Source organism: Falco rusticolus, chromosome 10 (genome assembly GCF_015220075.1).
Source record: "Falco rusticolus isolate bFalRus1 chromosome 10, bFalRus1.pri, whole genome shotgun sequence".
Classification (NCBI taxonomy): Eukaryota; Metazoa; Chordata; class Aves; order Falconiformes; family Falconidae; genus Falco; species Falco rusticolus.
In genome coordinates, this window is record NC_051196.1 from 30,092,891 (window position 1) to 30,119,786 (window position 26,896).

Sequence of the window (26,896 nt, forward strand, 5' to 3'; positions counted from 1 at the left end):
AGATCCCACTACATTCGTGTGTGGAACAATATAGATATTGGGAGGATAACAGAAGGACACCAGCATGGTGAAAAGGTGGAGGGAAGAATCTCATCCTCGCTGCCTATTTCTATCAAGAATTAAATTCTGCTCTCCAGTTTCCCTTTTGCACTGTAGAAGCCACAACTTTCCAGCTCCAGACTCAGACTACAATAAAGCCTTGCAGAGACATTTTCTTCCTGGAAATTGTCATCTTTTCCAGGATTTCTTGCAAACTCTCCAGTTCATGTGCTCCAGGTCTACATCAGCTGTCCCTGGAAGGACACCAGCTTTGGGGAGAAGCTATTCGTTTAATGGTGACGGCTCAAACACTGAAGTGTTTATAAGAAGGTCTGTGGACTGAGGATACTCTAGAAAAAGGCTGTCTCTGATTTCTGATCCTTCTTGCTGCAAGCTTGTCTCATGTATTATTGCCCTTGCAGTAGCTCATAGCAGATCAGTAAGATCAGAGCCGCATCACACAGAACCCTGTGTGAAGGCAACTGCCCACCCACAGACCCGCAGTCTAAAACAACGTAGAGGGGCAGAAGGGGGGCAAAGAGTAAAGGAGTTGATGCCAAAAGCTGACAGCTGCATCAGCGAACAAGATGCTGTAGGTGGTACCTTGGAGGTGAGCTAAAGAGGAGGACGTGAGGGGTTCTGGAGCAGGGTAGTATCTGTGCAAGCAGGCAGGGAGAGAGCACAGAGGTGGTGTGGGATGGGCTGGGGGGGCTGGGGTGGTGGTGTAGGAGGGGACCTCGCCTGAAAGACTGTCTTCAGTGGAGCAGTGTTGCAATAAAGGCTGCAAAATACAGAAGTAGAATTGAAATTTATTTCTGAGCATGTCGTGCGCCCTGTTTTTTCTTCTTCCTAGCCCCAGGTCCCTCTTTATACAGCCGCACACCTTAAGCCAACAACAGCTCATAAGTTGTACCTGGCAGAGGCCAGATTTCAATCTATTGCTTTCCACTTGCCATTCTCCACTGTAAAAACCCAGCACTTATGAAATGTCAGACAGGGACAATGTCTCAACTCGGAGAAAGGTTGGCTCTCCTTCCGTCTGCCCCAGCTCTTAGACCAGGCTCGAAACTTTGCCTCATTTTAACATAAAACACGATTGCCACATGCTTTCCTCTCTTCTGAAACCGCAGCTGCGATACTCTGCCTTGCAGTCTCCAGTGGCAGGGATCTCCTCAGGCGGTTGCAGGCCATGTCTCCTGGCCTCCTCCGCTTCTTTTGTTACAGACCAGAGTCCTCCCCCTCCCTAAGTGCTCCCTCACCCCTTGTTCCCATGTGGCATGGTGATGCTTGGGTATTGGTTGGTCTTCTGCTGATTTTCTGCTCACCTCTGACCCAGCATGCCTGGCCTTTGCAGGGCTGGGTTGCTCAATCCCCACTTTATCTACACGTTGCTCTTTGCCCTGTCAGTGCTGCAGAGACGACACCTGGAGATTGGCACCGTGGCCTCCAGCCGGTGGGACAACATGAGCGAAATACCTTCCCCTACCAGACTGAAAATTTTCCAGAGCAACTCGGAGGTCAGAGCACCCGCTCGGTGGCTCTGCGAAAGGAGGAAAAGGAGGGAGAGCCAGAGTGCGCACAAGCACCCGTGGACGGGTACAGTGACAGCAGAAGCTGCAGTCTCCAGTCCTGTGTTGCACAGAAAGTCCCTGCCGAAGCCATTCGGATGGCAAGACACGGGCTGTCTTTCTGAGCAGGACAGTAAGAGGTGACTTTTTATTTTATGAATAGCCTGTTTTCTTGTATTCCAAAAAAAAAAGGCAGGGAAGTTGCTGTCCACTAACCTTCCAGAAGTTGTTCGTAGTTCGTAGTTGTCTGCCATGTCCTAGGTAAGCATAGCCTCCTCCTTTGATGAATTTGTTACACACCATGGATTAATGCTTTTTTCTAGTGTATCCAAGCTTTTGAAAGATCCATCAAGGGAGCAGGGACTCTGCCCTTCCAGGATACCCTGCCAAGCATCAGAAGTTCTCAGTAACAGAACATGGTCATTCCTTTAGGAGATTTCTGAAAGAGAACTCAGAGGTCCTGAAGCTGCAGGCTGGGTAGCTGCAACTCCATGGTGTGTATTGCCAGGGGTGATGACATAAATCAAGGGAAGTCTTAGAAAGGGTGACAGGAGAGTGGGATTAAGTGAAGAATTAAAACATTTTTCTTCATTAAAAGCATTAAAGGTCTGTGCCCTGGACTGTACAAATAACTTTTTTTCCATCTGCTCTCATCTTGTGTTGAGCACCACAGGCTGCCAGGGGATCAGTTAGGACTTGTCGGTGGTGAGTGCTGGCGTCCAGAGGCAGCCCCTCGCTGGTCTGTGCCACCTGGCAGCTGGCCTTGGGGGACGGGGCACCAGGTGGGGACAGCCACAGTGTGCCGTGCCCCACACAGCTCACTTCTCAGTCCCTGTCATCTCCCTATCTTTGCATTTATGGCTTTGGACGGGAGCCGTAGGAGTGGCTATTCCAGCTCTCCCACCCACTGACACTTTCCCATGCCAGAGAGTCCAGCAAGGGAGCTGCAGCCAGTTCCTGCTCCCTCGGTGCCTTGTGGCTCGGGAAGAGCCCAGAGTTGCATAAGCGGGGGCAGCAGCCAGAGAAATGGGGCCGAGCGCTGCTGGCAGCCAGGCTTGGGGGGCAGCTCTCGGGTGCAGAGGGGGAAGGGGGCACAGAAAACTAGAGGTGATGGGCGAATTCGCAGGCTGAGCAGCAGCCAGGGCTGTGCCAGCTGAAGTCATTGCCATCGTTAAAGGTGGGGAGGGAGGGTCGGCGTCCCCCTGCCCCTGCTGCTCGGGGGGGCACGGCTGAGGCTGCAGCCGCTGAGAGCAAGGGGCTGGGAAGGGGTCAGGCGGGGAGGTCCGTGGGGGTGCAGGGTTTGGGGGTGATGCCTCTCGTGCCTCGCTGGCCATGGGGCTCCGCAGTGGGCGGTGTGGAAGGTGTTCCCGGGGATGCCCCCTGCCCGCCCCCGGGCTGCTGGGAGGGGGCACAGGGTGAGAGGGGCGGCGGTGCCGCGGCGCCGCGAGCGGGGCTGCAAAATAGAGAAGTAGAATCGAGATGTATTTCCGAGCATGCGGTGCGCCCTGGGTGTCCTCCCAGCCCCGGGCCCCCTCACACAGCCGCAGACCGGCGGCCCCGGAGCTGCCCCGAGCGGGGCCGGGTCTCGGCTCCCGCTGCCCCCGCCGCGAGCTGCCCCCGCCCGGCGGCACCGGCCGGCGGGGGGCACGGCGCTGCGGGCAGGGCGGCGGCGCACACACCGCCTGCTCCCCCTGGGAGACCCCCGGACCCTGCCCCGCCGGCCCCCAGCCCCCTCGTCCCTCGACCCCGGTCCCCGGCCCCCTGCCCCTTGGCCCCTCGCCCCCCGGCCCAGCCCCACCGCTCCCGGGCGGCCCCTCGCCGGGGCAGCGCCGCCGTCACCGGGCTTGGAGCGCCACCTAGCGGCGTGCGGCGGGGCCGCGGCGGGGGCGGGACCGGGCTGGGAGCGGGGCGGGGAGCGGGGCCGGGCAGCAGAGCCGCGCCGCCCTTCAGAACCTTTCCCCGGCGCCCAGCCTGTGCTGGCGCCCCTCGCCACGGGCCGCTGTGGAACGGCAGCGAGCGCTGCCCCGGTGCGGCGGGGGGGGGGGCCGCGCCCCCGTCCCCGGTAGCGCCAGCGCCAGGCGGGTGGCCGGGCCCGGGCGCCTGAGGGCAGCGGGGCCCTTCCGCGGGAGCTGCGCACAGACCGGCGCTGGGCTGCCCCTGCCCCCCCGGCCCCCCGGCGCTGGGCTGCCCCTGCCCCCCCGGACGCTGGCGCCACCGGGGGCCTCCGTGCCCCCCCGCACCCCCGCCCCATGCGGGGCCTGTCTCCTCCAAACAGCATCGAGGGGTCCCTGCAGCATCCCTCGCCCCACAGACTCCTGCCGGGAGCCCCTGCAGCCTCGGCCCGGCCCTGCTGGTGCCCGGCCCGGCTCACCGGGACACCTCACCGTCAAGGTGGCGTCTCTAAAAGCCGTGGCACCCCGGCGATGCGAAATCCTCATGGCTCCACCTTTCTTGCGATGTGGTGGCACCACAGCTGCACCAGCTCCTGGAATTTCACCAGAGACTATGAACTGACTTACTGTTTCTCCCCACTCCTCCAGGTGAGGACAAAAGAAGGAACGTTCCTCAGATGTGTCCCGAGCGAGCGTTGGTTCATCTCCAGGAAAGGACCAAATGCTCTCCTCAACAGTCTTCTGTCTCGTCACGTTGAGGTGAGATTAGAAGGGCCTTCAAAGCATCTTTTTCCTTCTGCAAGCTTGTCTTTAGGCACATACGCTGACATTATTACTGAAAGATGCAGCTTTATTCCAGCCAATACCAAGGGGAAACTAATAACTGTTTTCCAGGAGAATCTGACGAGCCACCCAAAGCCAACCTGGCTAGCAATTTGCTGCTTTTTCCTCATACTGGCAGCCCTTTTGCCTTGACAAAACAAGTTGACTCACAGATATTGGAGGTATCATGAGAAACACTCCCAAGAACTGTACCTCAAATAAAAGTTTGTATCTTTAACACACACATTCAGAACGTGAACATACGGTCACGCATCTCGGAACACATTTAAAGGTGCCGTATCCTGCTGAACTGACAGCGATTCGTTCACGTTTACACCATTTCTGTGCTAACATTGACGAGGTAGCTGGGACCCTAAGAGGATCTTGGCAAAACTCTCAGCATCAGAGCAGCCTCACCTCATGGAATCTAGTGAAAGCATTGGCATGTCTCGATGCCAGAACATTCCCATCCCTCCATCTAAACTCAGCCCTGTCCAGCAGATCGAGGCACCCCAAGCTAATGCCTTTGAATTGGCTCATTGCCCCATTAACAGAAAAGAGGAAAATCCCCCCTCAGATAAATACCTTCTTCTGGTCAGCAGCAAATCATCATCATTTATGGTTTCCAGACCTTTTGAGAGAGCGAGAGATGTATATAAAACTCTTGATAAATCCAGGGCTCGTTGAATTCCTGAGCCATTTTTTCCTTAAGAACCACTAACCTGAGCACATGATTCCAGCTAATTATTAATCACTGATGCTCTAAACAGCAGGGCGGGCTCTGGGAAGTGCAGAACATGCCTTTTGCCTGCTTCCCAAATGCAGTGATTGCAGCGCACCGCAAAGTGACAGTGCAGAGCAGTCCCTGACCGCCAGCTGTGTCAAGTTTTGGGATGTTCCCGGGTGGTTTGGTGCAACCAGCATTTCTGTTCCAGCTCTCTGGTGGGGGAGCCCGCAGGGCACCCCCTGTGTCACATCCTGCAGGGACAGGACCAGCACTGATCCTGTCAGGATGGGTGCAGCCGCGAGGCCCAGCCGGCACTGGCCTGGGTTGTGCTTTATGGTCCTTTTGGCCTTGCTGTCAAGCCATAGAGAAGCATTTTATTCATGTGCTACATTGTTTCAAAACCTTTGGATAAAACAGACATCTGGTTTAGTATTTCAACCTCTGTAATTGGATCAATCCATTTTTAATGTTGAAGTGAAATCTATATTTGAAACACATCTCATTCTAGTGCTATTTTATTTGATATACAAATAGATCTGTTTCAGAAAAAAAACTTTATAGATATGATGTAGTACTTAGATATTGCTAGAGGCTTTTTTTTTTTCTGGATGGGTTTTGGGGTTTTTTTTCTCCCCATGATGGAATGTTGATTATTTTGGGCCCCTTGCTGCAGGAGGGATGTGGAGGTGCTAGATCGTGTCCAGAGACGGGCAACAGAGCTGGGGAAGGGGCTGGGGCACCAGTCTGATGGGAGCGACTGGGGGAACTGGGGGTGCTCAGACTGGAGGGGGGGGGGGTCGGGGGGGACCTTATTGCTCCCTACGACTGCCTGACAGGGACCGTGGGCAGGTGGGGGTTGGTCTCTGCTCCCAGGTAACATGTGATGGGACAAGAGAAAACGGCCTCAGGTTGCACCAGGGAGGTTTAGGTTGGATATTGGGAAAAATGTCTTCACGGAAAGGGTGGCCCAGCACCGGACAGGCTGCCCGGGGGCGGCGGGGCCACCATCCCGGGGGTGTTCAGAGGAAATGTGGGTGCGGCCCCGGGGCACACGGACGGGCTGCCGGTGGGCTGCCGGGCTGCGGTAGTGGTGGAACCCGATGATCTCCACGGTTCCACCCGAACGGCTCCGTGATGCCCCGCGGGCACCGCTGGCCTGCGCGTGCCCGCCGTGCGGCCCGGGCACCGGCTCCGCGCGGGGGCGGGCAGGGGGCGGCAGCGCCGGCAGGGGGCGCGCGAGGCACCGGCCGCAGCGGGCAGCGCCCGCACCTTCCCACCCAGCGCCCGCGGGCACGGCTCGGCCCCGCCACGGGCACGGCACGGCACGGCCTGGCCCAGCACGGCACCACCTCGCCACGGCTCCAGCATGGCACCGCACGGCCCCGCCACCGCCCGGCCTGGCCCGCCACGGCACAACACCGCCACGGCCCCAGCATGGCCCGGGCCGGCCCGGCCCCGCCACGGCCCGGCCACCGCCCGGTCCCGCCGCCAGCTGCGGCCGGCGGGGCGGGGCGCCTCCAGACGCGCGGCCGACCCTGCCTCCGCGCCATTGGCTCCTCCGCGCCGGGCGGCGCTGCCCATTGGCCCGGCAGCAGCGCGGCGGCGCCGGCGATAGGCGGGAGGCGGTTCGGGGCGTGGCTAGCCGCCCCAGCCCCCCCCTGTCCGCCGCAGCGCCCCGGCGCGGCCCCATTTCCCGATGCTGCCGCGGGCAGCAGTGCTGGCGCCGGGCGCCTCGCCGGGGCCTGGGCGCCGCTCGCCGCCGCCGCCCGCCGGCCTCGAGGAGGGGCAGCCGCCGCGGGGCCGGGCCATGGCGAGCGGCGGCGCCGAGAGCGGCCCGCACCGGCCGGAGGCGGCGGGGCCGCAGGCGGAGGCCGCGGAAGAGCCCGAGGGCGGCAGCCGGCGGTGGGGCGCTCAGCACGCCGGGGCCCGCGAGCTGGCCGAGCTCTACTCCCCAGGTGAGGGCGGCGGGGCCTCCTCGGGGGGCCGGGGGCTGACGCCGCTCGAGGGGGCGGGGGGTACCTCGGGGGCCCGGTGCCTCGGGCGGGGGCTGGCGCCGCTCAGGGGCCGGGGGCTCCCTCGGCGGGGGGGGGGGGGGTCCTTCCCCCTTCCCTCCCCGCCTGCCCGGCCGCCCTGAGGCGGCGCGGCTTGGGAGTGCCACGGGAAGCGGGCTGGGCCCCGGCGGGCCCGGGGCTGTGGCGGGGGGTGCCCCGTGGGGCGCGGGGCCGGCGCAGGCGGGGCTGGGGCGGGCCGTGCCGCGGGGTGCGGGTCTGCAGGCCGGGAGGCGCCCGCAGCTTTGCTCTTCCCCGCAAAACCAGCGAAGAGAAAGACAGCCCGCCCTCGGCTGCTGCTCGAGGTGACAAGTTTCGCTTCAGAGCATGTGCTCGGTGAGCTGCTCCGAGACACCGGCCTGGCAGCCCAAGGGGCAGAGAGATGGGTCCTGGCTCCTTGAGTTCTACTTTGGTCTTGTCTTCCCAAGGCTTGCTGTTTGTTAGAGGTCAATAAATTGACAGCAGCTCTTCGACTATGCTACAGAAATAACTGCAAACTCCTCACAATAAATGACCTGATTTGCTTTGAGCCGTGCTAGGTGTTCTTGCTATTCCTGCCATTCATTCGCAGGTGAAGTGCTAGGAAAGGGAAGGTGTGTTTCCAGCAGCTTGCAGCTCACAGCAGGTCAGCTGGGAGGCTGAGCTTGCATGTTCAAGGCAGTAACTGGAAAGGCAGGTGTCCTTACTCGTGCAGAGCCAAGTAACGATAAGAAAGCAAAGGCATTCATTAGTTTTTCAGCCTTCTAGACTCTTCAGGGCAAGCCTGTCCGTTTCAGCTTGTGTTGGTCACCACTTTCATTCCTTGAGTGAAGATGGTGTTGTGACGTCTGTCAGCTGGGCTGAGTATGCAGTCCTGATCCAGGCAGTGACTGATTCCTGTGCTTCACACAAAAGCAATCTCTAATTTCACTGTTGCACTCTGCTGTTGCTCATAAGGAAAGGGTTTTCCTCCCCAAAGAACTTGCTACCCTTATCTGTAGCTGTAGGCAGAAGTACCTGGGAAGTCTGTGAAGTCATACATGTAGAGTGATGTCTATCAGCAGTAAGCTGTGATGATACATTAGGTGTGTAACTTGTCTCTGGCATTACATAAATAACTTACACAAACAATGCCAGAATGTGTTAGGGTGGAAACACATGATGTTGAGCTACTGAATTTTTAAGAACACAGATTACGTATAATTGTGCAGAGTGAATATGACTAAGGAGTGTTTCCGTCACTTCCTTAAGCATATACTTTGTGGCTTAGGCACCTTATTCCTTCATGCAGGACATACTTACAAATTTGAGTGCTCTTTAAACACACATTGCTGGTGTTGCCTCCACTCCTTCGACTGATTTGCCTTCCCAGTCTGTCCAGCACTAGGGCTGCGTTTCTGGACTCGTGGTATCTCCAGACAGTCATCTTGGGATCCCTGTGTTTAGAGTACAGCAGGTTTTGCATAAACTGAACTCATGGGACTGGCTAGAAAGGAGCCTGGTGTTTCCCTGCAGTCAGCTAATTGTTCTGTGAGGATCTACCCACTGAGCACCTCTAATCAGGGTGTGGTTTTCTTATCCAGAAAGTGAGTGTTAATTAACTCTTACTTTCATTACTCCAGGGATCTCTTTATAGAATCTCCCACATTGTGACCTGATGCTGTCTTGAAATACGCTCATTCTTGTGTCTTAATTTAATTCTAGGATTCTCTCCTCTGCTACTGCAGAGGATGTTAACTTATATACTCGTGGTCTTTCTTGAACCAAACTCTGGCCTGTAAAAGTATTTCTTCACACTTCTTTAAAATACTGCATTGTAGGCACATTGGAGATAATACTGATCCTCCTTTTTTGTTCGTAGTTTCCTTTCCATTGTATGGTGTTGTTGAGAAGGAGGACTTGATTTAGCATTTAGGAGGAGAAATTTGATCAGGCAGTAGGTCAGCATAGAGGAGGAGTAGGAAAGAAGCTCCTGTCCTGAACACACGCCAGACAGCTGAGCATGCCTCTGCTGCTGTGAGAGGATGTGCACCTCGTGTGTCGTCCTTACTGATTATTCCCCTGCAAGTTGCTTTGCCTCAAACTCAGGTGGTGCAAAGTGTATTAGGCTGCAGGAGGGAGTGGGGAATGGGCTGCAGGGCTAAACTGCTCCAGGAAGCCCTGGGCAGACTGGCCCCCTAAAATAGGTGAAGACTGACCTGTCTGCCTCTGAGTGTGTTAAGAGCTAACTACAGCCAGGGCCCTTCTGAGCCAAGGTGACGCTCTGATCTCCTTCTTGGATTTAGGCATTAAAGGTCTGTTTCTGATACCTTAATCTATACGGGCCTCGCTCCGAGCGTTCCCTTGCTCTCAGCATCAGTGCCTTGTGAGGATCTAGCAGTGATTGACAGCCAGAGGCTTTCTGCTGCTAATCCGAATATTCAAAGTGTTACTATCCTGTGTTGTGTCTGTTCTCTTTTTTAAGCAATAAATGAGGGTTTTGTAGAGGTACGAAGTAGTACAGTGAGGTACAAGAGAGAATTTGTGCCAGTTCTTTCTCTTTCCTTATTCTTTCTCATGTCTCTGAATGGCTGAGAGGTCGTAGCCTTCTGCCTGGGGGCAGGAAGGCAAAGAGGAGACTGCAGAAGTTAAGTAAGCAAGCTTAAATAGTATACTGCAATGTTAGGAAAGCGATTCTAGGGCTGCCAAAATAACAGGATGATGCTTTTTCCTGTTAGTACTACAGCTTTATTTACAAGCTCTGAGGCTTTAAATATTACAGATCATAAGGTGATTTAACTGCGGGGCATCGGAGGCCAGAAATTTGTTCCCAGATTCAGCCATACCAGCAACGCTGAATATTGAATGAAATGCAAATTTGGAAAAAGTAGCAACATGTTATGCCAGCAACCACAGGGAAAAGGAAACTAGGACAATGTGAGATGATGTCTGGTTTGTCCTCGTTATTCGGGCAAGGGTGGAGGGAAGGGGCTGGTAGTGGCTCAGGGAAGAGGCATGTCATTTAACAGAAAATGCACACCTCCCATGGACACGTAAGTTTCAGTTCCCTGTCAGACAAGTGGAGTGAGTCATCCAGGCAGTAGAGCAGTCTGTATTATTTCAGACTTCAAAATGTCCTCTTAGATAAATGTTAGACATGCTTTTTTTCCTTTTTTTTTTTTTCCAACAGGAAAGAGACTACAAGAATGGATCTCTGTCATCTTGTGCTTCTCTCTGATCTGTTTCAATTTTTACAATCTTCTCTTCTACTTGCGACTGGAACACACGCCCTCTGTTATTGTGGGGATATGTAAGTAGGAACGGTTCACTGCTGTGAACAAGGCGAGACTGTTGTAATGCTGGAAACAAATGTATGATCTTCTAGGCTTGACTTACTGTTGGAAAGGGAGAGGGGTGTTTGTGCCTGTGCAATTGTTGTGCCTCTGAAACCGAGACCATTGGCAAAAATTGTTACTGCTTTCTGTCTTTCATTTTAGTGGCTTCTCAGTATCTCAAAGGTGAGGTTTATAGCAGAGCTGTTTTAAGTTTGGTGTTCTTACCTAGGCATTGCAAGTGTAAAGACTATCAAGAAGGGGAAACAGCTGTCAAGACTGTCACAATTGGAAACAAAATACATTGATAACCAAAAATATTTACAAGAACTTTTCAGGAAGCAAAAGCCCAATAGAAATCTTATAAAAGGTTCTTCGGGCATCAGACTGGCTTGATTTCTGGGGATTGATAACTAAAAGCAAGTATTTTTGGAGTATTATGCTTTCATGTCAGGATGCAAAGTATGGCCTTGATCCTGAATGATGACTTTTTTTCCCAGCAATATAAGAAAAGTTGCAGCTTTCCTGTGGTAATAAATGTGACTTTTGGTCTGTAATTACTTTGATTTGAAGCATAAGCAATTGGTCTCAAGACTCATATCTTTGCCTTAGATTAAGTTGGCTGGACCTTGGCAGTACAGAGCTAATGGGTCTAGATGCAGTGTGGGTTGGTGATTTCACCTTTTCAGTGAAGGAGAGGAAGAACAAGTAGAGGATTCTTGCTTGGTGCTGTACAGCTTTACTGGTAGAATTGGGAGTTGCGTGGAATTAGTTAAAGGAAAAAAAATTGTCTCGGAATAAGCAGGGTGTGAAAAGGGCCTCCTCAACATTCATTGGATCATTCAAAGCCTAAACCTGCATACAACCTGAAAGTTGCTTAACAATCAAAAGAAAAAGTATCAGTGTTTACCTGAGCTTTTTGTTATTCAGGTAGGACCTAATTGCTGTTATGCAGAAACTTTCCTGAGAACAGGCAGGAGAGAGGGCAGTGGAGCAGGCTGAGCTGAAGCAAGCGGTCATCTGTGCCTGGCACAGCCCGTTGGCATTAGTTGGGCAGCAAACGGTACTGGTAGTTGCATGGTCACGTATGTACGGGAGGGGACGTGGGGAAAGGAAAGAGGGTTCAGTTTAGAAATCAAAAGTCAGCTCTGCCATGCATACCTTCCGCAACTTTCAGTTAAACTTCCAATATGGGATAAGGGAGGGAAGAGAATAACTAGGCATTTCACCAGTCTGCTGCTGTACCTGCGGTGTATACCAAATGCAGTATTAACTTCTTGTGTTGAGTGTGTATAAATGTTTACGTGTTTTTATGTGAGTTGCCTTGTTAACTGAAAGGAGAGCAAATGGTGTCATTTATTAGGATGCCATAAGGCCTAGCTACAGTTCTGTGCTTTATAACAACTTTTTGTATAAACCTGGTGAGGTCTTGCTTGTTTTAAAAGAGAATGATACTTGTTCATAATCACTGTTATATGTTGTGAATGATTTTGTAAAAAAACACAACAAACCCCCCAAAAAACCAACAACAGATTCAAACAGTGATATATGATGGCTGCTATGAATCTTCAGCACAGCTGAGAAGTGGTAATTCCTGATGCCTGTTTAAAGGTTATTGGCTTTGGGGCTATGGAGCAGCAGTGTTCTGCTATGAATCGTACCAGTTCACTTAGGCTAACTTAGTTATGCTTACTGTCAGCTGATGAGGTAGAGGTGTTGAGAGGAATGGAGAAGAATATGGCATGAGAACTGCTCTGTGATGATGAGGACGGAGGTAGACAAGAGAATCAGTGATGATGGTTAATCTGTAATGCAATCTGTTTGCAACTGGTTTTCATATCAAAGTTAATACTGATAAAAGTTCGCATTCTCTGATATCCTGGTTACCAGCTTAACTGATAAAGCAGCCAATTCACTGATAATGTTATTTAAGTAGTAGTGAATGATTAAAGTAGCAGAATCTGGATTCTGTGTAAATAAAGTAGTGTGGAGATAACTAATAGTGTGTACAAGAATGAGTGCAATAAAATAGTAAGTGCTGCACACTATCTTGTTTTGCTGTCTTCTGTCAATATGTTATTTCACCAGGTGGATGTGAATGATGTGTATAATTCATTGATGAATAGATTTTAAGTCTTGTGAAACTCATCTCTGTAGATGTCCTGATACCCATTGTACTGCATGTGGTATCGAGGAAAGATAGGGAATACTGAGTCACAGACATGGTCAGAGGTGTTCCCACCAAGAGCTTTCCTGAAGCTTCGTTTGGAATATTGACCTTTTGAGTTGAGATCACAAAATAAACATTCTGCTAATAAAAACATAGCGCTAGATCAATTTTACATTAGGTATTTGGAAATCTGAAAGTGATCAGTGATCCAGCAGGCTGGATCTGATCTGCTGCACAGACCTGTTCATTAAGGTGTGTTGTTGGGACCCCCTGTATAAATATTTTTTTTCTTTTTTTGAGAAATGGGGAGTAGTTTGAATGATCTGCATCACTTCACCTAGCCTAAATCCTGTATCTATAATTAAAGGCTGTGTTATAGCTTCTTTTTTTCATGCCTTTAAAGGCACACAATTGTAACATGGGTAGTACTGTAAATATCTTAATCTCTAGAAATTCTTGCAACAAAGATCTGATCCTCCTCTGACTGGCAGTCTGAAAGCACTTCCTTGTGTGATGTGAGCAGGCAGCCTGCTAAGGAACGAACTCACGTGGCATGCTGTCATTTGCTGTGCTGAATCACCTGCGGGCACTAACAACTGTGAGGCAAGAACTTTATGTCGTTGTGTGAGAAGAGCTTTTGAACTGCGTTGCTTTCTGCTGACTAAAGATCATCTTACCGGAAAGGAAGAGTCATGAGTCTCTTGTCTTCCAGGCTGGTTTAGCAGAGATGAGACAATTCACTTCCCCTATTCACTGTCAGAGGAAAAAAAGATAGGAGAGAGTGGGTGGAGGTTGGATTAATTTTGTTGTTTGTGTTAAATCGAGTCATGCCCTGTTCTGAATATCTTCAGCTGCTAAGGAACTATGAAAATTTTCCTCTTTGTGCAAGCTGACAATTGTGTAGACTTGAATTGGTATTTGAATTTGCACGCACACGTGCACGTGGTTAGCTCCAGGGCAGCCATGGTTAGGAAGGCTGGGTGTGATGGAGATTTAATACTTACATTTTTTCAGCTGCAGCTGAACTGTCCCACTGCAGCAGGATATTGTCCCAGCAGGACTGCAGGACCTGAGCGGCCTGTGCCACTAATAGACAGCCAGTAGTGCCGAGGCTGGCACGGGTATTACTTGTTAAGTACTGATAAGCAGAAAAGCCTCACCAAAATATGTAACACAAGGCTTGAAAGCTCTTAGACCTTCAGGTGAGTTTGTGTCATCCAGCATTTTCAATTTACATGAGTTGTATGTACAGGTGGTATGTTAATAGCATCTAGATAAATTTGGCAAGTTACACCCTGGATTCTGATTTACATTCTTTCCCTCCCTCCCTCATGCCTTCGCAAAGGGTTTTAAAGCCTTTTTTTTTCCAAATTTGTTAACTTGTTTCTGACGTTTGACTTTCGTCTGCAGCCACATTTGTTCTTAATAGATACTGTTTATTGCCGTCTTAAAAAAGTTTGTAACCCATTTATATTCCTAAGAACTGCCTTAGGTAGGTAGGGCAGATATCTTTAGAAACACCTTGTGACACAACAGAAGATACAATTAATAGTTGCTGAACTGAGAGATGGGGAACTAATTTTTTTTAAACTAGTGTGAGGTAGGTTTTCATTATTGCATTTGTTATGTGGTGGGTTAGCCAGAGAGAGTGTGCAGAAAGAAATCACTTAATTCCCTTTCAAAATAGAAACTTGTTCTGATCAAGGCCCCAAACCTTTTTGTTTCAAGCTTGAGTAGCTCTGTGGAGCTGCACTTCGTTAGCTGCATTGCAGAGCCAAGTGATGAATGTGTAATACATATAAAAGCTCTGGCACACACTGGAGTAAAAGCACTCTAGAGACCATCCATGTTTTATGAAATGGAGCTGCTGTGCATGCGGATCAGCTGCTTCCAAGTCCTGCTGCCATACAGCAAGAAACAGAACTGTAACAATGTCACTTTGCTATGGATTTACTTTGTGTGTTACAATGAATTTCCACTTGAAATTTTGAATTAAATGGTCCTTGAATTACACTAGGAAACATCAGTTAACAAAGGAAAATTATCCTGTTTGAACCACTGTTGGTGCAAATAAGCTAATCTGTCTGTCACCTGCTGTCTCACCTTGCCTGAAGTAGTTACCACCTTCACAGCTTTAGGTAACTTTGTTTTCCATCCTAAGCTGTATCATCTCTTAAAGACCGAGACTCCACAAGTGTTTAAATAGGCAGAACTTTGATTCTACATTTTGTTGTGCTCTGCATTGATTGCACAAATGCATTTTGTATTAGATCTTCCTTTGATGATCCATTTTGTAGAAGCTCTGTGTGTTACCTTAGGAGCTCTGGGCCTTTCCAGTGCCAGAGGATCCTGGAGGCTGTGGGTCTTGCAAGTGGAATTACGGAGTACAGCTGCTGGCATGCACTCGGGCAGGTGATGTTGACCCTGTTATCTGTTCTTCACATATCTTGGATTAGATGATGAACTTCTCAAGTGGGCTAGCAGCTGTTCTCAGGCAGGGTGGATGAAGGCCATACCCTGGTGGGGGGAGAGATGAGCCCTTCTCCCTGCCCGAGAGCGCTTGCCCTGGCAGCGGAGGGAGGCTGGGGCCGCGGCCCCATCTGTGCTGTCCCACTTGTGTGCACAGTGGACGTGCTATTGCTCTTTATGGCAGCGGTGGGGACCGGGACAAAGAAAGCTCTGTGTGCTTGCCAAGTCGCCAGGGGCTCTCTTAAAGTTGCAGGGGACTTTGGCTTGAGGATTTAAGAACTATAGGTCTCAGTGGCCCTGATTCACTTGGAACAGGGCCTCTTGCACTTCAAAACACCAACACATATTGGAGTGTTGTCCCGATGGAGTGGGTTACAGCGTGGTGACACAGTGATAGTCTTCAGTGGGAGTGCAGGCCTGGAACAAAGCCAGCGTTATGGGTGATGTTGTCCAGCACCAGGCAAGTGTTCAGGTGTTGGGTGTCCTCTGGGTGCCAGCCTGCGTGCCTGGAGCTGCCCACGGCGCCTGGGAGCGGAGCTGGCCGGGGAGTGCTGCGAGTGGATGGAGCCAGAGGGTTAGTTTGGTCAGCCATACCGACCAACGGATTGGATTTTCTTGGTGAGGGAAAATTTGCTCTTAGTTTTCATATAGTATCCATTGTTCTCTATTCCTTTAATCACTTTCTTCTGGGATGGCTTAATTGCTTTTTCCAGTAATGCAGGGAAAGAAGTACATACAATGATACTTTTCGTTGAGAACCTGAGGCCTAGGTAAAGTTGCCAGGATTGTCATTTAAATGTGATGGGTGCTTCGCAAGCTCTCCATCAGATGAAGAAATAGTAGGAGTAGCTTGCTTTGTGCCAATAGACTAAGAATAAAGATGTGAAAATAAAATTTGGTGGTTCCTAGCGTTAAATTTATTGGGTAGTGATTCTTGGCCAAGTTATGCTTTTGTTAGATGGCTGTTTGCTTTAGGGTCTGCCGCCGTTCAGCTCCAGGAGAGACAGTACCCTGATTCCTCGGGTGCCTCCCTTTGCTGGTAGCTTCTGGCGGTGTCGCAAGCTGCGTGGCTGCTGCCCTGAGGCTGGCGTTCGGGTTGTTCCAGTGGGCGGTGAGGCGAGGGCTGTGCCCTGTGTAGAGGCGGCATTGCTGGCAGTGGATTATACGGCTTTCCCATAGCGGGGAGTAACTGGAGTGTACGGGGGAAGAAGAGGTGCCCGCTATAGGAGCAGTGTGCCAGTCTTGCGAAATAAGCTTGTGTGACTTGGAATAGACTTGCCCCGTATCCGAAGTGCGTGTATTATAGACGTGGCTCGTTTGAAAAGCCAGTTACAATGTAATATAACTAATATATATAATACATATATATCCAGGTCTCCTTTTATTTCATCGACCACCTGTGTTCCCTGCTTACTTGCACTGTTAAGTCTAGTTCTGACTGAATGTTTCTCAAGCTTTAAATAGCCAAAATGATTAACTCTTCCTTTTTTTCCTTTTGAGCTGCTACACTTTAAACTTGTTGAAATGTTCAGAGATTATTTTCTTAATCTTGTAACTTGCCGTAGTATCAGACCCTGGCCTTCTCTGTACTGAAAGCCACTAAATGTGGAATGCAGATGACTAAGGTGTTTTATTTTTGTAAGTGTATAGATAACAAACAACTGTTACTTGAGCATGGTGATTTTTAGAAAACAATTTTTTCTGTTGTGGAGTTAGCCACTCCCCTGACTCGTTAGTGCTGTAACATTCAACTAGTTCGTACAGTCACTGATTAAAAATGACTGTACTTATCAATGATGGTACACAATAGCGTCAAGTTATTCAGTAACATCTTATACTGGTTTTTTCCTCTCCTGAGGCTCTAACTGAATTTTTACAATAAATATGAAACTTTAAATACTCTACTGTAAGGCTTCTGGCTTACAATTTCAGAATTGTATCTATGCAAAGCCCAGGTTTTACACTTGTGTCTATAAAATTTTGGTGAAGTACAGCTTTTTGTTGCAAACATGCAAAATAGTTTTAGCTCTTGAGCACCTTGTATCCCGAATGTCCCACTCCCATTTGGCTTCCTGCTCGTGCCCGGGAGCAGCCGGGGTGCAGGGGAGGGCTTCTCTTGTGAGCAAATCACATACCACCCGTTAAGGTTGCAAGTTATAATCTGTGGTACTTAAGCAAGAAGAGGAACGGGGGGGTTTCTGTGATGCAAACATGTTATCTGGTTTCTGAACAGAGCACAAGCAGGAGCAAAGCCATCTTATGTCAAATATATGTTTGGGCCAGTTGCACTTCCAGCTCTGTGGTCCACTGCCCAGCGGGTGACTTGGCTGTCTGAGTGCCAGCAGTCATGCTCCAGTGTGTCCCCTGACTTGGACAAGGGGCACCCAGTTCCTCAGTGGTGTCCTGACAGTGCTGCTGTGCCTGTAGGCATGCCTGTGCAAAGGGTGACAAGTACAGGTGGCTGGAGAAGAACAGCCATTCTGGCTAAGGTGTGTCAGTCGTGTGTTCGCTTATGTTAAAACATCTGCTGCTGGCTGAAGTTCATTTCTATGCCTTTGGTCTCCCTGTGTGCTAGGCTTCTTTTTTTTTTTTTTTTTTTCCTCCTGATTCAGCAGTCTGCTTCCAAAACAAAGACATCCTGGTGTTCTGAGCAAGTTCTGCAGCTAGCTGCTTAACTGCAACGCCTTCTTCCCCTCCTCCTGTGTGTGCTGAGTACTTGCCTCCTGTTCAGATAAAAGCCATAGACGGCTGATCCGCCATCCCACCGCTTGGCAGGCTGGAGTAAAACTAGTGTGCACAGAGCTGTATCTCTAATGCTTTACTGATCTTGCCTTTAATGAGTGTGTGAATCCACTGTTTGTAGTTCGTGTATGTATACACACACTGGATATCCTGCTTTTTCTGAATATATGGTTAAATCTTAATTCATGTTCAGGGCTGTCAATCTTGCCTCGCTCTCCCAATCTTGACGACAGAGCATCAAGATCATGTACCAACTTAGAGAAGCGGCTGAACACCTGTTTTGGTTTTTCCATTTGAACTAAAGACAGTGCCGGGTATATGAGAATATTGAGTGCAAATCGCTGCTGTCTGATGTGCCTCGTGAGTCTGGAGAAGGGATGCAAACAAAGTGTTAGGTTGCTAGTCATGCATAACCTTTGGTACAGTTTTTGCTCTTTTATTACAACTTGTCATATGCAACTGCTGAGGAGCGAGCAAGCCGTTCTGCAATACGGCTGAAATAAGATTACTGGTAGTTAGGTTTTTTCAGATTGCCTTAGTATAATGCACTGCTTCAGGCATCCTTCATTCTTTCCTCTTGGCTTTCTACCAGCTGACATCAAAAATAGATGCGAAATACCTATTGAGCTGTCAGTATTTCTCCTCTGTTTTTGTTGTTCTTCCTGCTGTTATTTCAGGCTCTGATAATGCAGTGTGCTGGAGGCGATGCGGGTTAATAGGGTGATTACCTCAGCAAGAATGGTATTTTAGTTGTTGTAAAGTGAAGTGTTGTTTGGATATCTTCCCCCTGAATCAAGACTGTTTGCTCTTTCAGCTGCTAGGTGCAGATCTAAGAGCTATTGTGCTTCATGTCTCACTGCAGCTTACATCTGTGGTCTGAAACAAAAGGAAGTGTACAGAATTTACTATTTATAAAAAAAAAAGGCAAGCTATTTTCAGTACAATAAGGTAATACGTAGAAGGTGAAGCGTCTCCTGCTGTATTTGTTTGAGCCAAAGGATTCGGCAGTCAGGACGGATTTATAGTATGAAAAGCAAGCCTTTTGGGGTAGTAGATGCCATACTAACCCTGATTTTATTTCTTCTCACTTCTTGAAAGTTGAAGGCAAGGGGCAGGACTGCAGAGGTGAGGGAACAGCTGAGCAAAACGTAGCCACAAGGAGGGGCATCTCTCAGATATGCTGGGCTGCACGAGCTGTAGGTAACTGCTGTGCCCTGAAGATGAAGAGCATTTGATTAGTAACAGAACAAGCTTGTCCTCTTTCATGTTCTAAAAGTTACCTGCTCTTTAGCAATGCTGCTAATGTTACAAGAACCTCATTAAACTGGACTGTCAGGGCAGCTGACCTAAGCATCCTGGAGTAGGAAAGTCAGGCAAAGTCCAGATCACAACCAGGGTAAACAGAAGTTGTGTGATTTATGGGAAAAGGCTCACATTCGTTGTTTTGTTTCCTGGCGTATCTCAGATTGCTTTTTAAGTTTCTGTGAGAGAGGGAGGAGTAACAAGATGCCTTGGAGGCAAAGCAAGAGGAACCAGTATACCAACAATTTTTAACTTTTGGTTTGGGTTACCGGTGAGTTGGAATTTTCTTGCCTAACATCTCAGCAGGCGGGGGGTACCTGCCCATCACAAAAAGCCTCAGTACGATAAACAGGAAGCTGTGCTTGGAAAAGTCTTCAGACACATGGAGAAACAAATGCCGGCTAGGGGAGGAGAGAGCCAGGAATTCTTCTAGCTTCACAGGCATCTGAAGAAGAGTTGGTGAGGTAGGCAGAGCAAAAAATAAACTTCCCTCATCACCTCTGGTTTTGCAGCTCCCTGTTCAAAGGCTATGTTACAATGGGTGGCTTCTGTAAACAACCTGATATTGTAAATAACAGTGGGGAGGACTAAAGAGCTGTTCCAGTCACTCTGACCTGACCCTGCAACTACTTCTCTGGTTTGTGTGGACTCGCAGGCTTCCCTGAGAACTGCCAGACGTGCTAGTAGTAAGTGACTGTGCCTTATGCTTTGAGCACCAAATTGAGACTAGGGAACTGCTGACTGAGCTGCATTGAAACATATGTTTTGAGCTCATCATCTTTGTATTTCTATTGCTGTAACTCATTTAACAGTAGACTGCAAGATCAGTATGTAGTGCTTTAATTGGCAAGAACTTTGTGTGTGACTTTGAGGGATTTGCACTGAGATCAGAAGCTGTCAGTTCCCAGGTATATCGTATTTGCACAGTATGCGGTAGCTGTTTTGAAATCTGGGTCGTGCTTCTGCGGAATCCTTTTAACCAGACCTTGTAGGTAAGAAGTGTGTGCTGCCTTCCCATGCAGAGCCTGACCGCTGGCGCCGCAGAGAATCGCCAAGTGTGCTTGTATATGTATTCACTGGGTGGTCGATCTCAGAAAGAACTAACAACAGAAGGATCTTTCTGATATTTTTAATAACCTGAAGGGATGGCATTGCGATGAAAAAGGATCCTGGTTCATACTTCAGCACATCTACATTCCATCCAGACCTGGTTGATCTCTCTTGAAACCTGCTCAAAGCAAGATACGCAGGCTTGAACTGGTACCTTCTGGTGTCCCTGTTCTTTAAAGGGCAGGGTGTCACAGTCCTAAATCCCGCCCCCGCTTCAAGCACAGAGGTCCCAAGGCCGTATCTTGCTCTTTGCTGTGTTGCTGTAGCCGTGTTGCTATGCTGTATGCAGCATTCCTCCAGCCCCTCTGTTAAAAACAAGGAAACTTCTTTGGCAATGTTCTGAACTTTCTTCCTCCAAAGCATGAAGAGCCTGACAGTAGAGGTCATGCAGGAGGATGTCTCAAACTGTGTTGGAGACTTCATTGCTCCAGGGACTGGGAACCTGGGAGTTGGATGATTTCTGCAGGTATAGAGTGATAGGTGTCTGTTAAACACCATCTGACAGATCTGTAACTGGAAAGTATACAGTTGTTCTGATCAATTAACATCTCTTAAGTCCTTACTTTTAAACGTCACGATTAGCCAGTAACTTGGATAGATAGATTACCCAGAATGCGAAGGCAAAAACAGGGCTTTATGTGCAAGAACTGAAAATCACCTTTACTGGACTGCAGTTTTAAAGCTATTGCGGTTGGCAGCTAGAACGATCTTTACACTCACTGCAACAGCTTCTGTTTAACGATGTATCTAACTTGGTATGCAAATATTGCACATACAGTATCCCTTACAGAGAATAGTTAGCGTGGTTTCTGGGGCCTTGCCTATAGCTTTACAGATGACACACTCTTGAAGTTGTTTGATATTCCAGTCTTATTTTGTAAACGGTATCGCTGTACCCAGGAGTGGCTTCTTAATTAGTGCTTATCTGTAGTCATTGGAGTTCAGTGCTTCTTGTTTACAGGCATAAGAGACCAGGGGAGAAGAGGAAGGGTCTGCAGATAGTACTACCTGTTAGAACTGTTTTAACAGTTTATAGCTAAGTAATCTGTGAAACAGTACTGGAGAAGAGGCTAGGCAGATCTAAGTGATTCAGTTCTAATTTACAATTGGTGGTATGGAAAGTACTAGTAAGGGTTTGTTCAGCTGTTTTGTAGGTGGTGGGTTAAACACAAAATCTTGCTATAGATTTAATGAAGATCGTAACTGTCCAAATGATGTCTTGTTTTTTTTTTTCCTAGTTGACTGATCTTATGTTTATTTAGGTTGGGTAGATTCATGTGGTTGCAAATATCTAAGTAAAAGGTAGATAAACAAGTAAATAATGTGAATACAACCATTCTTACTGATGTATATATCTAACTGTCTGTCTTCTCATTCAAGTTGCAGGAGTCATTACGGCTGACTTTCTGTCGGGATTATTTCACTGGGGAGCAGATACCTGGGGATCTGTGGAGCTACCCATAGTTGGAAAGGTTTGAGATTCTTATCCTTAAGCTTGAAAAAAGTTCCGAGATACTTTTCCGAAACACCTCCAGTATTCTCAGCTGTGTTGGACAGTCTGTATAAGCTGTGCCTTTCTTGCAGTCCTGCCAATGTAAGCAGCTCCCCCACCCCCAGAACCTTCCTTCATGGCATGGTATGCTGCTGGTCAAGTGCCATGTTTGCACGTGGCCTAGGTGATATGGGCAAGGTGACACTGTTCCATTTTATCGCCTTGTTTAAGGTTTGCACACGGTTTTGCAATACCAGTGTTCCCAGACCTTCCCAAGGTACTGTGGGAATGGCCTGTGACACTACAAGCGTAAAAACCTGGCTAGACTAGTGCAGAACTTCCAAAGGGCCCATAAACAAAGATGCAGAGAATTGTTCCTGCGGCTAAACTCTCCAAAAGCTGTCTGGTAAAACATGAAGATGCTTCAGTAAGAAATCTTTCCAGTTCTCTGTGCTACGGGCCCCTATTGTAAATGTCGTAGCGTTAGAATGGTGATGCCTGGAGATTTAGATTTGAATCCTGCTTACATGCTTTGTGTTATGGAACTCCCTTAAACTCAGCCATCAGATTTGATTGTGTGTAAGGTTTTTGGGGCTTTTTATATTTTTAACAACGTTATTCAGCCATGGTGTCATGTTTATTAATTTTCTTCAGGCTTTCATCAGACCCTTTAGAGAACATCACATTGACCCCACTGCAATTACCAGACATGATTTTATAGAGACCAACGGAGACAACTGCTTTATGACGCTAGTCCCCTTGGCAAACATGGCGTACAAATTTGTTTCTTTTTCCCCAGGTAAGCTTTTACTTCTGACTTATGTGGATTTAGCATTTTTGCTGATATTTAAATGAATATTTGTCTGTGTGAAGCTAGGAGAAATCAAGAATGTGAGATGACAAGTAATAGCTGTTAGAAGCATGATGCTTCTGGGAGGAGGGAGGGAAACTTTGAAGGAGGGGCAGCTAGGTTCTCTAGCTCGATGGAGAATCTGTGGCTGAAGAGTCTTGCAAAGAAGCATTGAAAGTTACAGTAAATATTCTCTTTATAAGAGGGATCAAACTATGTGCATATGGAGAAACTCATTGTTCTGAAGTGTGTAAAAAGCGCTTCACCTCTCCGTAGAAGTACTTTATTTGCAAACTAGAAGTGTGAGAATTAAAGGATTAATTCTATAGGTGGTAAACTCAGAGTTTAACTTCCTGTTTATGGCCAGTTGACAGTTGCTGGCACTTACCAGCCTGTCTTGTGACATTTTGGAATTGCTTATGGCTCACTGGCTCTTGTGACATTTCTGCCAAAGTGGCTTCATTGAGGCTTTTGTTAGTTCCTGCAGCGCCAGGCAGCTCTGCCTGGGCAAGACATCATTTTCCTAGTGGAAATTTACCTTTTCATAAATGATATTTAAAGATACACATCTTGTTTTGCAGAGGCATTATATGAAACATGTCCTTGGGAGTGTTACGTCTTTGCCCTTATCATCTTCATAACCATGACAAACCAGATTCACAAGTGGTCTCACACGTACTTTGGTCTTCCACGCTGGGTCATATTTCTACAGGACTGGCATGTTATCCTGCCACGAAAGCATCACAGGATCCATCATGTGTCTCCACACGAGACATACTTCTGCATTACAACTGGTACTGCCATCTGGTTCATACTGCATGCTCTCTTTAGTAGTCTAGTGCGATTCACCTGGCAAGATGTAATTTAGTGATGGCCTATTAAATACCTAGAAATTGATGTTGTGAACTGTGCTCTTAGCTGCACAAGCTCTTAGCAAAACTGTAGTTGGTTTTGCTGCATAAAAAATATGGGGGGAAGATATGGGATTGGCTAAATGGTAACTTGCAGCCTGATGAGGTAGTCAGTGGTACTGAGATCCGATTGTATGATATCTTGGTAATCTCATGCAAGTAATGGATTATGTTCATTAAAGTCTTAAAGCTGCTGTTCCTTTGAAAGAGCATATAATCTGCAAGTGCAGCTTGCCTTGAATGCTCATTTCTAAAGCAAGGCTTCTGGATTTTCAGCACTTGTTCATTCTGATTTGGGGCAGAGGACTGGACAGGCTTGCAGAAGACTGCCTTTAGGTTCCTTTTATATCTATATTCAATTTCATGCCCATGTACAGGTAGGTATACTCAGTCACAAGCACTGCATAATCCTGAATATGTCATCAAGTTAATCGGACAGCTGGATATAGACCACTCTGGTTCTTCATTCTGTCATTGGCTTTGACAAACGGTTTGTTGGTTTTGAAATCTCTGCCAAGAAACAAATCTAGTTCTCATGACCAGAATGTCGTGTAAAAACATGGTACAGTTAAGAAGCCTGACTTGACAGATGATGGCAAAGATCTTGCCATCCTGAGTTTTTTTCAGTCCTAATATGTACTGAAAGTTTAAGCCTGACCATTATTAACAGTCTTAGGCTACATGCTTTTTTTTCTCATTAAATGATATTAAAAAAAGCACATGCTTACATGCTTTTTTCTCATTAAATAGTAACAAAAAAAAGCACATGCTTCTGTTCACTCCATGATTTCTGTAAGTGTTCATACCAGTCTGCCGGCACCATAGTTTGCATACTTGGATTTTCCAGTGAAGAAAAGTGTTTGTGCAGCCGTAACTCTCATTCTTCTAGGGTAGAAGTGAGGAGGAGGAGGGAAATATGCAATCAATGCACTATTTACAAGCAGCCTTTACTGCATAAAATAGGACTAGTACTCGTTAGTGACTTGATTTAAGAATTGATAGCCAAGTCCAAAGAGTATACTTGGTTTCAGAGCTGACCTGTGTACGTAAGTGCCTGCCACTGTATCATTGCCCGGGAAGGTGTCGGGTAACGGAGCTTTCTGGCATCCCCAGCGTTAAAGCTTTCGGACTGACTGCCGTTTTTAGACAGCAGGAAGGAGTTGTCCATTCCTTGAGGGGTAATGGTCATGAGAATTGCAAGGGCTGACTTCCTAAAGGGCATCAGTGTACAGTGAGTTGAGTGGAGCTGCAGGATTGCAGGTGTGCTGCGAAAGGTCATGTCCGGCTACACAAGGTGGCTGAAAACAGTGCCTGTGTGTTAAACATATTTTTCAGCAGCGAATGTCCTGAATGTTCTTTCCCTTCAGTATTTCTGTCCCATAATAGACACAGTTGTCTTCCTCCTGATGGCTGTCCCTGTTGTAAGGGTGGCACTTGCACCTGGCAGAGCTTTCCTGTGTTCCAGTCTTGCTCATGCTATGCTGCGTTTTAGCTCTTTAACGTGAACTGCTGCTGCTAGCTCACTGTTTCCATTGTGGTAACAACTTCTTTGTTCCCGCCTCTCCTTCAGTTGTTTTCTTAAGCCTTTTTCCCTTTTCCGGAAATGTATATGGAGTAAAGTATAATTTGTGCTTACAGAACACCTTCTGTAAGTGCGATAACTAATAGAACCCTGTGTACATCTCTCTCTTCCTGGCCATAGGAACACTTCTACAGGGAAATAACATTTCCTGGTGCTGATTTCTTTAGGTTTTCCTAGTTTACAATATTTAATAAAACCAGAGTCCTAAAGTTACTATGTGATGGCAATTTCACAGGGCTTCATTACCTCTTCGTGCAGTTTCCTGTCAGTTATATGTAGTTAGGTTAGTATCAGAAAATCAAGTTAATGTACTAATTAATATTCTGAAAGTGAGACGTAAAGCCCTTTCAAATTCAGAGTGAGGCCTCTTAAGCCTGTGTAAGTTCCAGCCTCACAGTCTGTACATTGCAATGCTTCTACAAAGTATTCAAAATACCCTAAATCTGTAGGCTAGGAAAGATGCGTTAAACTCTTGTTGCATGCAGAACATGATGGCACTTATTGCCTTTTATATATAAAATGGTAAAAGCCCGTCCCATGTCAGTGTTGCAGCCTTTCTGGTTACTAGGAAGCAGAAGTGGCTCTGATAGAGCTGCACAGCTTTGGGAGTGTGCTGCCCTTTTAATCCAGGAAGCATCCAATGTCAGCTAATGTTAAATGCAGCATGGTATTACAAGAAGATTTCCCCATCACAGGCTTCATTAGCAATCAGTTATGCAAACTTTAATTTTACCCTAGGGGAGCATAATACATTTAACTACCTGGACTGATGTCAGAACCATCAAAACCTGAGGCTTTATTTAAGGAAAAACTTTGTTTAGTTTGAGCCGTAGTTAGTGGTGGTGAAGACCCCTGTTTGGGACCTGACTTTTTTTTTTTTTTTCCTGGAAGTTGTGATGTTGATAATATATTTGAGATTTCAGAGCTGTGTTGTATGTGTTTACTTTCTTGCTGTGCTACCTAACGAGAAACACAGGGAACAGCCGAGCTTTGATGGGGAAACTAATCAGGGAAAAATAGCTGAAATAGTTGGGTTGAGGTTTTTGTTTGATTGCTTAAATTTCAGTAGTCTAAGGTGCTACTAATACAAATGTCTTGCTTTTAACACAAGTCATTCAACTTGATGGTCCCTTTTCTGGTGGCTTTGCTATGGTCATAGAGTAGTCCACTTCTGAACTCCCCTTACACTTACCTTGTGTTTAAAAAAATGTTACTGAATAAACATTGCCAGACATTGAACTTTGGATGCTATGACAAACTGATCCTTTTTTTTTTTTCTCTTTGCAATCACTTAGGTTGGCTGAACTATCCATTAGAGAAGATAAGATTCTGGAGGTGTTTGGAGAACATTATCCAAGCAGTTACTGGGGAGAAGCCAAGAGCAGATGACATGAAATGGGCTCAAAAAATCAAATAACTTTTGCCAGCCTTCCGCAATCCTTAACTTGTTGCCAATGTTCTTTTTTTTTTTTTTAAAAAAAAAAAAAGCCATCAGCCAAATTCAAGACCTGCAAAGGAATAACAGACTCTAAAGCACAAACTAAAAAGTGCTAACACAGACTGTATTGAAAAGAACTAATTCTTAAAACAATACTTGAAATGAAGATGATTACGCTTACTGAGCACCTTTTTGTTTAGCCATGTCTGCTTACATCTTAGAAAATACTTCATCACTGTATCTCATAAGGCTATCAGGTAAGCCAGAAGACAGGACAGTCACTCCGTCGGTACATGGTGGCATAGTAAACATGTGTTGTATCAACATTATTTAATACTTCAAGAATAGCTTGTTGCCTAAGACCTATAGGGAGAATGGTGACAACAGTTTGTCACTTCGTGTTTGAGTCCAAATACACTGCATGAAAACAGTGCATCAGAGTAA

General features: G+C 47.7%; 1 protein-coding gene across 1 annotated transcript; it reads left to right on the forward strand.

Moving 5' to 3' along the window:
- Positions 1-6,727: 6,727 nt before the first annotated feature.
- Positions 6,728-26,555, forward strand: LOC119155097 (plasmanylethanolamine desaturase-like). Its single transcript, XM_037403316.1, has 6 exons — positions 6,728-7,003; positions 10,245-10,364; positions 21,560-21,651; positions 22,326-22,470; positions 23,103-23,315; positions 26,310-26,555. Exons 1-6 carry the CDS (start codon positions 6,745-6,747, stop codon positions 26,429-26,431), a joined length of 951 nt encoding a protein of 316 aa, XP_037259213.1. The 5' UTR covers positions 6,728-6,744; the 3' UTR covers positions 26,432-26,555.
- Positions 26,556-26,896: the final 341 nt, after the last annotated feature.

Bases quoted from the DNA above. Each gene is read 5' to 3' on its own strand.
- LOC119155097 (XM_037403316.1), top strand. From the start codon at position 6,745: ATGCTGCCGCGGGCAGCAGTGCTGGCGCCGGGCGCCTCGCCGGGGCCT. The intron at 7,004-10,244 runs GTGAGGGCGGCG...TTTTTCCAACAG, and splicing joins GGCCGAGCTCTACTCCCCAG to GAAAGAGACTACAAGAATGG. The intron at 22,471-23,102 runs GTAAGCTTTTAC...CTTGTTTTGCAG, and splicing joins ATTTGTTTCTTTTTCCCCAG to AGGCATTATATGAAACATGT.